General features: G+C 36.3%; 1 protein-coding gene across 4 annotated transcripts in view; it reads right to left on the bottom strand.

Moving 5' to 3' along the window:
• Window positions 1-15,575, bottom strand: part of PACS2 (phosphofurin acidic cluster sorting protein 2) — a 325,422-nt gene that overhangs the window by 111,226 nt on the left and 198,621 nt on the right. For all 4 annotated transcript variants that reach the window (XM_069103870.1, XM_069103871.1, XM_069103872.1 and 1 more), the window contains one exon: window positions 14,100-14,236. In XM_069103870.1, the coding sequence (XP_068959971.1) occupies window positions 14,100-14,236 (137 nt within the window). The remainder of the gene's footprint in view (window positions 1-14,099; window positions 14,237-15,575) is intronic.

The following is a 15,575-nucleotide window of genomic DNA, read 5'->3' as shown; positions in this document are numbered from 1 at the left end:
GGCTAGTAAGTGTGTCAAGTGTTTGAGGTTGGATTTGAACTCAGGTCCTCCTGACTCCAGGGCTGGTACTCTATTCACTGCGCCACCTAGCTGCCTCTCTCTCAAACTCTTGATGACATAATTTTTATTATTGATAAGATTTGTTTTTTTAAAGTCTTCCTAATATTGAACCATCTTTGCATTCTTGGTACAAAGCTAACTTGGTCTTAGTAAATAATTTTTTGAAATATTTTTAAACCACCAACTATTGTTTTAATACTTTTGTATAGGCCTGCAGCCCATGGGCCACACATCAAAATATTTTGGACAGCCCATGAAAAATTATAGAGAATGCTCTGCATTTTTTGAGGGGCTGCCCAAGATCTTTTGGTGGGCTGCAGGTTGTGCAGGCCTGTTTTGATGTCGATATTCACTGGCTTACATTTTCAGTTTTCTGCTCTCTTTCACAGGTTTATTTATATTTATATGAAGGACCATATTTATCTGAAGGAAAGAGTTTGTTAAACTGATCTTTTTTCAATTTCTACAAAGAATTTAGGTAGCACAGAAGAAATTTGTTAAACTGCTTAAAAGAATTTGCTTGTAAATGAATTTGGGTCAAGATATTTCCTTCCTTAAGAGTTCATTTAAAATTTTATATTAAAAAAAGAAAAAAGACCAATGAATAAGTGTCCAGGCACAAAAATTTTCCTCTAAGGACTGCTTTTGACATGTTGCCTTATTTTTGCTATTTAAACAATTATTTGTTTCTGTAATTTATCCCCTAACATGCTAATTGCTTAAGACAACTATGTAGTCTTTAAGCATGCATTGTTTGTTCATATTTACCTCATTAATGGCTTTAATTGTATTAATAGTCTGTTAAAGATATTTTTAATCATAAGGACTTTAGCATTTGTTTATAAGTTCCTTATTCTTTAAAATATTTTCAATTTTTGTAATGTAATAAGTCAGTAATATAAGACTGAAAAATAGCTATTTTTACTTACATCTTAATTCAATAATCAAGTTCATCTCTAGCTGTTTAGTGAGATTCAGATTTAATTCAAGTTAGATGCTTCATTTCTTATTTAACTGTGAGCTTTCTATAAGTCCAAAAAAGGCAACAAACTATTTGTCTTAGAATCTAGACCATTCTTTAATTCAATTAACATTTTCTTTAAACATTTAGATATGCCAATCAATACATATAGATTTAATATTGATCATTTCATTTTCCATGTAATCTTTAAGCACAATACTTTTCCTGCTTTTCTTTCTTAACTGTGTATGTTTGTGTGAGTATATGTGTGTATACGTATATATGTGTGTGCCTCACTTGAAAATATGAATCTCTCTTTTTACTCAGCTGAGACAGAATAAATTCAACTCCAACAGTTCACTATTAATTCTATAAAAATCTTTGCATATTGAAGGCCTTCTTGCGTACAGTAAATTGTTGGGTTTCACTTTTAAATTCATTTTGTCATTCTTTTCCCTTTTATGTGTGAGTTCAATCCCATACACATTCACAGTTATGATTAAGTTTGTTTTTCCCCCTCTATCCAACTTAAGCAGGAATTGTTTCATTCTTTTCACTTTTACCCCAGTGCCTACCACAGTGAATATCACATAGTAGGTATTTAATAATAATGTGGGACAGTAATTATGATTTTTTTAATTTTCTAAGAGAAAAAGACAGAAATTAGCAGTAGGTACATGCAGTTTCCATTGGCTGGAACAATCTGATCCAAGTCTCTTTCCAAGTAAAAAAACTGACACATTGATGATGTTTGAAAATGTACTGATAACGGTTGAGGCAGATAGGTAAGAGGGTGTATAGAGAAGTGGATGTGGATTCAGGACAATCTTGAGTTTGAATCTTGCCCCAGATACCTTCTAGCTGTGTGACTATAGAAAAGTAACTTAATCCTCTAAGCCTTTAGCATTCTCATCCATAAAATGTGGATAATAAAAGCATCTACCTCATTGGGTTGTTGTGAGAATTAAAGCATTAAAATACTATATGAATGCTAATATCAATACCACCACCATCATCATTATTATTCCTTATTCGGAACCCTTTATCCATAAACTGTTAGCTCAAAGGAGTCTGTTTTATTAGAAATTCTCTGGGTTCAAAAGCCTCAACCTATCTTTCCAACCTTATCTAAAACAAATCTTTTATGAAACTCTCCCCTCCAGCCAAGATGACTCACTCACAGTTGCTGAAAGTTAACTTCTAATTTTTGCTCCATGTCTTAGCTAACATTATTTCTTTGACCAAAAAAGTACTTTCCATTACTCTTTTTCCTTTGTAATTTTTTAAAGCTTTTATTTAGTATTTTATTTTTCCCCAATTATTTATAAAAACAAATCTCCACATTTGCTTTCAAAACTTTGAGTTGCAAATTCTCTCCCTTTCTTTTCCCCCCTCCCCTCAATTGAGAATGCAAGTAATTTGATATAGGTTATACACATGTGGTCAGGTAAAACATATAGGAGTCATTTTGTGAAAGAAAACACGCAAAAAACCCTCAAGAAAAAGAAAGTTTAAAAAAATGTGCCTCAATCTGTATTCAGAAACCACCAGTTCTTTTTTGGGGGATGTATCACATTTTTCAACATAAGTTCTTTAGAGTTGTCTTGGATCATTGTACACACACAGTACATTTCACTTTGCATCAGCCCATGCAAATCTTTCCAGGTTTTTTGAGAACATCTCATTTAACATTTCTTATAGCACAATAGTATTCCACCATAATTACTTACCACAATTTATTCAGCCACTTTCCCAATTAATGGGCATCTCCACAACTTGTAATTCTTTACCCCCAGAAAAGAGATGCTATAAATATTTTTGTACATCTAGGTCCTTTGCCTTTTTTAATTATCTCTTTTGGGATACAGACTTAGTAGTGGCACTGCTAGTTCAAAGGGTATGCATGCTTTTATAGTCCTTTGGGCATAGTTACAAATTATTCTACAAAATAGCTGAACCAATTCTTAACTCCACCAAAAGTGCATTAAAATCTCATTTTTTCCCTACATATCCTCCAATATCTGTCACTTACCTTTTCTGTTTTATTAACCAATCTAACAGGTATGAGGTAGTACGTCAGAATCATTTTAATTTGCATTTTTCAAATCAATAGTGTTTTAGAGTATTTTTTCTATATAGCTATAGATCGCTATGATTATTTCATATGAAAATTGATCATATCTTTTGATCATTTATTAACAGGGGAATGGCTTTTTAAAAGTTTGAGTTCTCCATATGTTTGAGAAATGAGGCCTTTGTCAGAGAAACTTGCTCTGAAATTCTTTTCAGTTTCTATTGCTCACTGTATTTCCCTCCATTCTATACTCCCTGTCAACCCCCATTTATTCTACTCCTTCCTTTCACCCTATCCCTCAGGTGTTTTGCTTCTGATTATCTCCTTCCCCAATCAGCCCTCTCTTCTATCACCCCACTGTGGGGGTCTCAGGCAGTCTCTCTGAGTTCAGGTCTCTTGCAACAGGATACAGAGCAATCAGCAGTATGTGTTGATCTTATTTGTGGTCAGGGCACCCTAACCTCTAGCAAGTTCTGAGGCATCCAGATTGTGTGCTGTCACACAATGTACCGTTATCCTGAGATTTATCTCGGGGACTAAGGGTAAGTGCGCAGGAGTATGCAAGCTGTTCTGGACACAGCCTCCCTGTTCTCTGATTCCCTCCCCACCCCCACCTTCCCTCACATGCTGTTCTCGAGCTCTGCAAGTGCACTTTGGGGGTTTAAGGGCTGAAGCATGAGGGGGCAAGGAGGAGAGAGCTGTAACAACACGCCTGTCTTCCATTTCCACTGGCTCGACTTCTTTATGTGAACATGCAGGATGTACCAGATGCGCACTGGAGACCTGGCAAAGGTAAGACTCAGCTAGAAACCCAAGGATTGCTACAAGTGGCACCTGAACAGGGGACCTTTTAGCTGAGCCCTCACGCTAGTGGGGCAGATAGAGGAGTAGCCCTGAGGGACCAGAGGAATTCTGGGGTTGACTCGGGAGGAAAATGGGGAATCACCTCCCTATAATTAAGCCAGAGGAAATGGAGATTTGGGCTTGACAGCTTTGTAAGGCAGTTAAAGGCCAGGGACTGACCCTCCCACTTAAGGACCTGTGGAGATTAAAAAAGTGGTCTCTCCGTGGATAGAAGACATGGGCTTAGATAAGCAGAAATGGGGCAGAGTTGGGGAACAAATGACAATTTATTTGGTAAATTGGGAGCCAGCCAGGAGAGAGAGAGGAATGAGGGACTAATGGAAGAGGGACTCCAGCATTTCCCCATTTCTACCTTTTTTCTATGCAATATATTAATGATATGCTTAACATAAAAAATGAAAGTGCCAGGGGTGGCTCAAACCATTCACTGTGATACAGTTGTCTTTGTTGGAAACAGATAAAAAGAAAATGATCAAGTAAGTTTCACCTAGGATCAAGCATAATATCTGATTTCAGCAAACAATGTTTAACAATTTCTGAGTGCACTCTTCCTTTCATGTTCTCTACCTGTCTGTTTTGTTTATGTGTCTCTGTTATGAAAGAGTGTGAGTGAGTAATCTAACACCCTGTAATGTTCAATATGCAGCTGGACTTTCCTTGGAATGCTCTTATCTTTTTCCCTCCCCTTTCCTGAGGAGAGAGAAGGAGAAAAGAAAAATATTTTATTTTATAGATTATATGATAGTTATATTAAGTCATAGAGTAAAGAAAGAAGTATCAGGCATACACTATTCAGGCATAAACTATCTGCATTAAAAATGTGAACAGAAGTTTTAAGATCTTTAAAAGTTTGAAAATCTACTCTTCATTCCACTCTGGCCAAGTGGAGTGAGAAGGTGGTAAGAAATAATAAGGGAATTTTTCCCTCAGATTAAAGGGGCATATGAACAAGCATTTCTTGCCACACTTATTAGAAAAAAAAAATCTGTGCATCAGAATGAAACTATAAGTCAACTGAATTCATGAGAAAAGTAAAAAGTGTCACTCCTGATTTTGATGCTAAAGACTTAAGTCAGAATTTATTTTACTATTTGGCATTTAGGCAAATTGGAATATTTTCTAAGATTTGATAAAAGTAAGGTTTTTTGGGTTCTCTAGTAGTGAGATAAGGGATTAGGCGCCACTCCCCAAAAATCACTTTTGCTGGAGAAGTCAAAGCTATCACTTTCAAAGAAGTTTTTTAAGCAGTGGACACATAAAATAAAGTTTATTGGAGTAAAAGTCAAATCAGCTGAAAACATTTTACAAAAATTTATTAGTCTCTCATCCTAGATAAAAAAAATAGAGAGTGCTGAAGAATAATAGAGAATTTAAGTTACCATCTCAAACTGACTAAAGGGAGAAAGCATAATAAATTTATCAAGGACCCTACTAGCAATGACCCTGGGCATTGAAGCCTACACCTTTAACCTCTCCATTCAAAACCCCTAACTACACAATCAGGCTCTGCAGCTATGAGGAGAGGAGAAAAATGTCTACACTTGATTAATCCAATTTTCTATCAATAATTTTTGCAAGTGATGATTTGGAAATACAATCAATGTCATTGTGTTGTTATGGTCTTCCTAAATTGTAGTAAAGTTCTCTCATTTTAAAAATTGAGGAATCATTCTAAGCCAGAAATAGTGTTAGATAAGCAAATTTTTTATATGAATTTTATTGGAACTAAAAGATAAAGAACTTGTTTAAAAAGTTGTCACTTAACATCTTATAATGTTTATATATGCCATACAGAAAATCAATTATTTACACCTCTACCTGAAGTTAGAGAGGAGGTTACAAGTAAAACAATTTGATTATCAGTTATTTGGAACTTGTAAGATTATTGAGTTATTTTGTTTTAATGCTAAAAACTTCAAATTGCTGATTAATTAATGTATGTAGAAATTAGGAGACTAGGTGAAAACTTTATTTTGGATTAATTCTGCCCATTCAGAATATTCCTCCCCCATGTGTAAGAGTTAGCAATGCAGGGAATAAACATTAACCCCCCAGTCTCTCCTATTTAGAATCCATACCAAACTTACTTATGTTGTAAAACTGTCAAAAGTCCATGGAAACTATCTTTAGAGGCAAGGTCATTCAGCCTGAGAAAGGAATTTGTTTTAATTGCAACTTGCTAAGAAAGTTGAAAAATATTAAAAGGAAATTTGAGAAAGAAAAAACATTAAATGAAATTCCTTATGTAGGAAAAACCTAGTAAATTAACATATAATTGGATATGAGTTGTGATTGGTGAAAAATTGCTAGTTAAAATAAAAAGCATTTAATATTATATTTAATTCACATCTTATTTTTTCTTTCTATAGCAAAATTTCTATGATCAGAATAATTAGTCAGTAAAAGTTATGAACTCTTTTGTGTTAGCTCACTGGGAAATCTAATATTTTTTTTATCAAGAATTCAAATATATACAGTAACTTATACAAACTACTTAGGCTCATTTTATAATATTCCCCTTGTTTAGAAGGATCCTAATATTAATAGCTTTTATAAGTACTTTGATCAGCTTCTTAATTGTTGCCAATATATTCAATTACTATACATTTTTTGACTAAAAAATTTTTGATATTTAAGAATTCTGCAGGGGTGGCCAGGTAGCACAGCGAGTAAGAGCACTGGCTCCAGTGTCAGGAAGACATGGAGATCGAATCCCGGGCTCAGACACTTAGCACCCACCCAGAAACACATGGCCATGTAATCTTGAGCAAGTTACTTATCCCCGATTGCTAAAAAAAAAAAAAAAAAAGAATTCTGCAATAATTTGTCAATAAATACCTTGAGAATCTATGTTACTTATGTTACACCAATTTGGTTTAAATGAATCTCACTCTTAAAAGTTTTGTTTTTGCTTTAAGGATTTCCAAGACAATTTATAGCTAAGTTAAAGTAGAACAGATTTTGCTATTTTGATTCCAATGTATAGTCATTCCATGGCCTAGGTTAAAGTAGTGTCTGAACTTATTGTAAATAAAAGATTCAATTTCTGAAATATCTTCTTCCAAAGTGAATATAATCAGAGGATAAACAAGCTTTGTGTAACAAGGATGTAGGTCTACTATTCAGTTGTAAAGTTCTAGTCAGGAACTTCTTTTGTCTATCAGCTTCCTGGAAATGCAAGCTAATTAATTCTAATTATATAATTCTAATAATGATAAAGTTATTAATATTCACTTTACATCTACCCACTAGACACAACTTTCTGATATGCTATTATTGTAAAATGATTTTTCTTCCTTAATATTGAGTCAGATAACAAATATTCTGTATACATATGCCAACACATATTGATACTGATAAATTTAAACACACTCAGAATACAGATCTTTTTAACCTTTTTCAGAAGTTACAAGCTCTTATGACATAGAGGCCACTAACTATATTTAAATCCATTCTTCATTTCCTAGGCCTCTTTATCTAAATAACATAACTATTTTTTTTTTAAGCAATCAGGGTTAAGCAACTTGCTCAAAGTTACACGGCCAGTTATTTCTGGGTGTGGTGCTAAGTATCTGAGCCCAGATTTGATCCCCAGGTCATCCCGACACTGGAGCTGGTGATCTTACTCACTGAGCCACCTGGCCGCCCCTAAGCAATTGGAGTTAAGTTACCTGCTCAAGGTTACATGGCCAGGTGTTTCTAGGTGGATGGTAAGTGTCTGAGCCTGGGATTCGAACCCCACGTCATCCTGACACTGGAGCTGGTGCTCTTACACGCTGTGCTACCTGGCTGCCCCAATAACATGACTATTAATCACAAGTTCAAGTTTCTCCAATTTTTTCCCCAAATATTCATAGAACTACATTAGCTTACTCTTATTTTCATCAAAATGCATATACTATATGTAACCACATGTTATAGTTTTCTTCTTCTATGGGCATTCTGACACAACTGAATGCTGATAATATTCCAAATATTCCAAAATACATTAGCTAAATAAAAACCGCTAAAAAGGAGTATACACCAGCAGTAAAACAATATGAAAGGTGCATGCTCCCCAAAATGAAGGTAATGTGGAATTTATTACTGTGGGGTCAAGACTGTGCTTATATATTTTCCAGAAGCTGGGGAATGACCAGTGAGGGTGCCAGAACAGAAATGTCAGGGCATGTACTCCGAATCACCCAGAAAGATGAAAATGATTCAGCAGGAGCAGAAGAACTCACAGAGACATAACACGGGAATAAAGAAGAAGAGGTCTCCTAATGCAACCAAAACAAAAAGGCTTTGCCCACATGGGGGCAGATCGAACATTTTTTATATCTACCGAAAGAACTGAAACCTGTTACCCCAGAATTTGTGTTTCTTGCTGTGATCACTCTGCTTTCTATACAAACCGAACTGGTTCCATCATTTTGATTTACATTTTGATACACCTACCCCTGTTGCATCACTTGTTTCATATATAACTGTAATTGTGACTACATGTATTTGACTCCCTTAAGCCTTCCTTACTTCTAGTAATGTAAATCATTTACAGATGATATAAGTCCATACTACAATTTATTGGAATATACCCTGCTTCAACTGTACTCTGAAACAATGTATTAGTGTTTACGATGTCAAACTGTTTGTAGAACAACCCTCTTTTGATTTCAGAATTCAGGGGAACCTGCACAAAAGTGATTTCTGGACTTTTCAAATTATGGGACTAAATTGCAACTGTGTCTTCTATTCTCCTTCTCCAATGTACTTATGGATACACCGGTCTATGTATGACTCCTCTGCATGGAACATTGTTTGCATTCATTGTACTCTTGCTCAATGTATATCTAGTAGGGATTTGTACTATTATTTTGTCTACTATCATTGATAATCTCAACCACTGTGTCTTTGTGTTTAGGTAACAAGTTAAAGCAGAGACTTTCAGCAAAAATTAGATGCTTTAAAGGAAATGAGAATTTGTGAAAGACAAGCTTGCAGAAACTGAGTTTTGTTGAAGTGCGATTATAGATTTCATTCTATTTGTGTTATACCTGTGAAATATAATAGATCTAATTGCGATTGGCAAAAAGTTAAAAATTGTTTGTTAGGGATTTTTAGAAATAGCTCCATAGGAGTGAATTGGCACAATTTGATAAATTGTGGCCTCCCTGGATAAAACTAAGGTGGACAATTTGGCACGACAAATTTAGGGTTCATTTAAAGAGTTATGTCCTTTGCATTGGAATATATATTGCTTTCACCCTTCTTCCTCTGGTTATATCGTATCTCCTTGCAATTTGCATTGTGAAGTACGTAGTAGGTATTTTTTAAACAAACACTCTATGCCTGGCAATTGTCCCCACCTCGTTATCCTTTTCCCTGCGATTTGTGAATACTATATAATATGTAATTGAATTGCTTTTTGTTTATGGTAATTATCCCCTCGTCTGTTGCCCTCTCATGTAGACATCCAAAAAATCCTGTGCCTTGCAGGACTCATAAGATTTGGCACTCCGCGCCTAAAAGGAAGGGGAACTTGTTGGTGTCTCAGGCAGCCTCTCTGAGTTCAGGTCTCTTGCAACAGGATAAAGAGCAATCATCAGTATGCACTGATCTTATCCATGGTCAGGGCACCCTAACCTCTAGGAAGTGCTGAGATATCCAGATTGTGTGCTGTCATGCAATGTACCCTGTTACCCTGAGATTTATCTCGGGGACTAAGGGTAAGTGTGCAGGAGTATGCAAGCTGTTCTGGACACAAACTCCCTGTTCTCTGATTGCCCCCCCCCCCCTTCTCTCACGAGCTGTTCTCAAGCTCTGCAAGTACACTTTGGGGATTTAAGGGCTGAAGCATGAGGGGAGAGATGTAACAACACGCCTGTCTTGCCAATAAAGCTGTGCCTCTTTCCATTTCCACTAGCTTAACTTCTCCTTTATGTGAACATGCAGGATATAACCAGATGCGCAATGAAGACCTGGGAAAGGTAAGACTCAGCTAGAAATCCAAGGATCGCTACAACTCCCCCCATCCATTTCCCTTTCTACTTTCTTGTAGGGTAATATTGATTTCTTTTTTTTTTTTTAAAGCGATCGGGGTTGAGTAACTTGCTCAAGGTTACAAGGCCAGGTATTTCTGGGTGTGGTGCTAAGTATCAGAGCCCGGATTCGATTCCAGGTCATCCCGACTCTAGGGCTGGTGTTCTTACTCACTGAGCCACCTGGCCGCCCCTGATAATATTGATTTTTATACCCAACTGCATGTGTAGTAATGACAGTAAGGTTCACTTACCTCACCCATTTCCCTCTCCACCGTAAAAGCTTTTTCTTGCCTCTTTCTCCCAGTATATTCCTCTATCACCCCTTAATTTCATTTTTCAGATATCCTTTCATAGGCAACTCACACCTATGTCCTCTTGTTTATATATACTTCTTCTAAATACCCTAATGAGAAAGGTCTTATAAGTTACACATATCATCTTCCTATGTAAGAATATAAACAATTTAAATGTTAAGTCCTTTATGATTTCCCTTTACTGTTTACCTTTTTACACTTCACAAGTCTTGTATTTGAAAGTCAAAATTTCTATTTAGTTCTGTTCTTTTCATTAATAATGCTTGAAAGTCCTCTATCTTATTGAATATCCATTTTTTCCCCTGAAGGATTATACTCAGTTTTGCCGAGAAGATGATTCTTAGTTCTAATACTAGCTCCTTTGCCCTCTGGAATAGCAAATTCTAAGCCCTCCAATAATTTAATGTAGAAGCTGCTAAATCCTGTGTTATCCTGACTGTGGCTCCATGATAATTGAATTGTTTCTCTCTGGCTTCTTGCACTATTTTCTCCTTGACCTGGGAACTTGGGAATTTGGCTACAATATTACTAGTAGTTTTCCTTTTGGAATCTCTTTCAGGAAGTGATTGGTGGACTCCCTGAATTTCTATTTTACCCTGTGGTTCAAGAACATCAGGACCATTTTCCTTGATGATTTCTTGAAAGATGATGTCTAGGCTCTTTTTTTATTGTGCCTTTCAGGTAGACCAATAATTTTGAAATGTTCTCTCCTGGATCTACTTTTCAGGTCAGTGGTTTTTCCAATGAAATATTTCACATTTTCTTTTATTTTTCATGCTTTTGGTTTTATTTTATTGTTTCTTGATTCCCCATAAAGTCATTAGCTCCATTCTAATTTTTAATAATTTTAAGGAATTATTTTATTCAGTGAGCTTTTAGACCTCCTTTTCCATCTGGCCAATTTTGCTTTTTAAGGCATTCTTCTTATTGGCTTTCTGTACTTCTTTTTACCATTTGGCCCAGTCTGTTTTGTAAGGTGCTCTTTTCCTCAGCATTCTCCTGTTAACTCGTTTTTCATGACTTATTTTGCACCACTCATTTCTCTTCCCAATTTTTCCTCTACATCTCTCTCTCTCTTTTTTATTTAGCAGGTAGTGGCTGAGCATGAGGGTCTTAGATGAAGGAAAGATTTTTTTTTTGAGGGGGGGGAAGGCAATTGGGGTTAAATGACTTGCCCAAGGTCACATGGCTAGTAAGTGTTTTGTCTGAGTCTGGATTTGAAATCAGGTCCTCCTGACTCCAAGGCTGGTGCTCTATTCACTGTGCCACCTAGCCGCCCCTCAAAATCCTTTTTAAGATCTTCCATGGCCTGAGAGCAAATCCATATTTTCATAGGAGGTTTTGGATGGAGGAGCTTTGACTTTGTTATCTTCTTCTGAGTGCATTTTGATCTTCCCTGCCACCATAGTAACTTTCAAACGTCAACTTTTTCCCATTGTTTGCTCATTTTCCAAGTCTATTAGTTGAATTTTAACCCTGTTAAAGTAGGACTCTGCTTCCAGGGTGTTGGACGCACTCTCGGATGTTTCAAGGGTTTTGTGCAGCTATTTTCAGAGATACTTGTAGGGACCTGTAAGTTTTCAGTTCTTCCAAGCTGTATGTTCTAAGGAGAGGTGCTCACTGCTTTCCTGGCCTACGCTCTGGTTTCCGAGTGTCCACTCTTTTCTGCCCTCTCCACTGTGCTCACCAGTTCTGCTCTGCTAGTGCTCCTCCTCTCTCTGGGAATGTGACCTTGGTCAGAGCATGGACAAAGCCACAGAGTCCTGCCTCGGTGCTAGCAAAAGGACCCCTCTAATTTCCTTCTGATCAGCTGTTTGACCCCCTTACCATCTGTGGGCTGAGAGCTCCAGAAGCAGCCACTGCTGCTGCTGATTCAGTGGCTCCCAAGGTCTGCCCCTAGTTTGCTGGGGCTGGGGCTGTGCTGCCATGGCTTGTGCACCATTCTTACTCAGGTGCTCAGGTGTGACAGACCTCTCCTGCTAACTTATGTTGTCTTTGGCTTCTGTGGGCTGAGAGGTCTGGAAATCACCACTGCTGTCAGTGATCCAGTTGCCCCAAGGTCTTCTCTGGGTTTGCTGGGGCCTGGTCTACCTTGGCAGGGTCTGCATTCCTCTTTCAACTGGGTACAACAGACCTTTCCTGCTGAGCTTCCAAGTTATCTTAGTTGGAAATTTGTTTCATTCTGTTTTTTTTGTGGGTTCTGTTGCTCAAAATTTTAGAGTAATTTTTTTTAAAGGTATTTAGAGGGGTTTGAAGGAGAGCTCAGGTGAGTCCCTGCCTTTACTTTGTCATCTTTGCTCTACCCTCCCATTACTTTCTGTCGATCAAAATACTACCTACCCCAGATCTTGTTTCTTTAAACACTCCCCTGATCATTTTATCTGGATAGTAATCTTTTTTTTTCCCTCAACTTATCTAACATTTACTGCTTACCTGTCATTTGGATCTTTGTAAGCTCACTGAAGGTAGCAATCAACTTCTTTGCTTATATCTCTATCCCTAGTGCATAGCAAAGTACTTGGCACATAGTAAATGCTTCTTATTTGCTCTATCTTATTATCATTTACTCCCTTAAATTATTTTTATTACTTTATAAAGCATAATTCTTTTCTAAAATACATGACAAATGTTGAAGGGAAAAATTCTCATTCTCTGTGCACAGTATATATTGACAGATTTACTTATAGAGTAGAAAGTAACTTACTGGCACAAAGAAGTTATTGTCCAAAACAGTGGTAAAGTTTGAATATAAAGATTTAGATAAATGTAATATACTTTTAAATATTCCTTGTCTCTTTTCTATTCCTTATTTACTTTCTTCCTATGGCTTATTTTTGCCTAATTCAAAAATTTTTCATCTTGAGCAGTTAAAATGACAAAAATCATAATTATAAATCATTACAATATGTGTCATAAATATAAATTATCAAAAATAGCTGTGTTTTGTCCCCCAGGTGGGGTTAAATATTCTGTCTTCAATTACAACAATGATAAAAAAAAATCAAACATGCAACATAAAATAAGTCTAACAGCATCTCACTGAAGCAAAATATACAAAATCAGTATTATGTAAAGCAGAGGTTTCCAAACTTACTTGGCCGACTGCCCCCTTTAAAAAAAAAATTACTCAGTGTCCCCATGGAAATCTACTTCCTTTAACCATTTAATAGTTTTTCTTTTGTGAAATTTGCATCATTAAAAAAAAGTAATTTTAAAAATGATGCATCCTGAATTTAATAAGTCATTGTAAATGTGTGCTTCTTTTCCTGCATTGAAATTTTGATGATATAATATTATATCATGTAACCATACAGTATCATGCTATAAAAAAAGTCATTACATGCACATATTCCAGTGGATGCACGCTGGACTTCCTGACAATGTGCAACATGCTCACCTGCCAACACTGGCTTGTTAAGGACTGTTGGTGGACTTGACCACTGATGGGTTGTATCTTGCATTTTTTGTGTTTATTTGGAAAATAATGCAATCACTATGACTTTAACTCTGTTCCACAGATGAAACATATACAAATGTTTTTTGAAAATTTTCTTCTCTTCTTTCCTTATGCTTCCATTACCCCCTTATTTTTATTCAATGCCCCCACAATCACACCTGAGGCTACTACTGACTCCCTGGATTGTTCCAGCACCTTGCAACGGGTGGTACTGCTCACTTTAGGAACACATGTATCATTGTGGATGCCAGATAAGTTTCAATGTCAAGTTTTGTGTTATCATTGTATACATTTCTACTACGGAGTGGACTTGTCAGGAACAGGCATTAGTAATTAGAGATGTTACCTGGTAGAAGGAATAATCAAAGACTCTGTCTTGGTAATCTTCCCACTTGGTGGAAGCTTCTCAATGAACACATCCAGTGTGGAAAGTTCGGTTTCCTGGCTGTCTTCTTGCTGGGTGGCCTCTTGTGGAATTAGATTCTGGCATAAGGAAAAATCATTCTTGAATATCACTAGTTTACACTTCTTTATTCATAAAGGTATACTGGATTCTTTCTTTTCTTTATGTCTCTTTGTTACACACACACACACACACACACACACACACACACACACACACACACACACACACCCGTTTTAGCCAACCAGTCCATAAACAAATTAATAGTCACTTAGAGAGGTTTACATGAATTAAAAAGTTCTCCTTTTATTTACCCTTTAACTTAAAAGTCTGATGCCTTATGGAACTAAGAATTATAGAAATACCTACTTTGGTAGGAGAACTGTTTCATCAAATACAGGACAAAGGTAGCAAAATCTTAAAAAAATTAATTCGGAGGAGTGATCAGGTTACCTATCTGTGCAACAGGTAGAGGGACAATGAGAAAATCTGTACAATATCTACTGAAGAAAGAGTATGTAGATGTATAGACTCCTTAAAGAAGCTTAATACTACTTAAAGAAGCTGATACGATACAAGGAACAATGTCATAAGTGTCACATCATGCTTCAGTAGAAGTACCCTCCTCTTGAAGTTTCATAAAATTCATTCGTTATCCCTGTTTAGATTGCTTCTTAGAGAATGTGAATAAAGTGTGACTAAAATTCCCTTTATGAAGGTGAAGAGAACATTTATACATCTCAAAAAAATCATAAGGATATTTCTAGTTCAACTTGATCTTTAGATTGTTCTGCCTTGCTTGCCACCTTGCCTTCTTGAAGGTACACTTCCCAATTTCCTTTTATGTTGACTCTCCTACTAGAATGAAGGAACACTGACAGTAGGGACTATCTTTCTTTCTTGTATTCATCGATTTTTCTGTCTCTTTCTCTCTGACTTTTTTCTCTCTTTTTCCCTCTATCTTCAAGCCAGGCGAGAAACTACTTTGGTCACCTCTATTGACACAGCTTTCTTGATCCTCCCAACTAAATGAAAATTTCCCTTCTCCAATATTTTATACCTCTCTGATACACTTTTAATATATTCTTTTCTCATTTTAACTTGAATTATATTTGTGTGATGTTTCTTTCCACTAAAGTATAAGTTCCTTAAGGGAAGGAACTGTGTTTTTTCATATCTGTATAGTAAGTACTTTGAACACAGGGATAGGGACTGGATCTGTTATTTAATTTGTATGGCAAACTCCCAGATGGGGAAATTCTCTTTACCAATGCAAGTCAGCATCTTATTTTATAGTCTTAGGAAATTGCTAAAAGCACTGAAGGATTAAGTGATTTGCCTAGCACCAAACAAGTATGTTCTAGAGGTGGGAGTTACCAAGATAATCTCATCTCCAAGTCTACCAGTCTATCCAATATA

The sequence above is a fragment of the Petaurus breviceps genome, unplaced genomic scaffold (assembly GCF_028583685.1).
Source record: "Petaurus breviceps papuanus isolate PSGF00001 unplaced genomic scaffold, PetGlider_PUasm1.0 64, whole genome shotgun sequence".
NCBI classification, from domain to species: domain Eukaryota; kingdom Metazoa; phylum Chordata; class Mammalia; order Diprotodontia; family Petauridae; genus Petaurus; species Petaurus breviceps.
The sequence above is the reverse complement of the archived record's forward strand: the minus strand, read 5'-3'. Positions and strand labels throughout refer to the sequence as shown.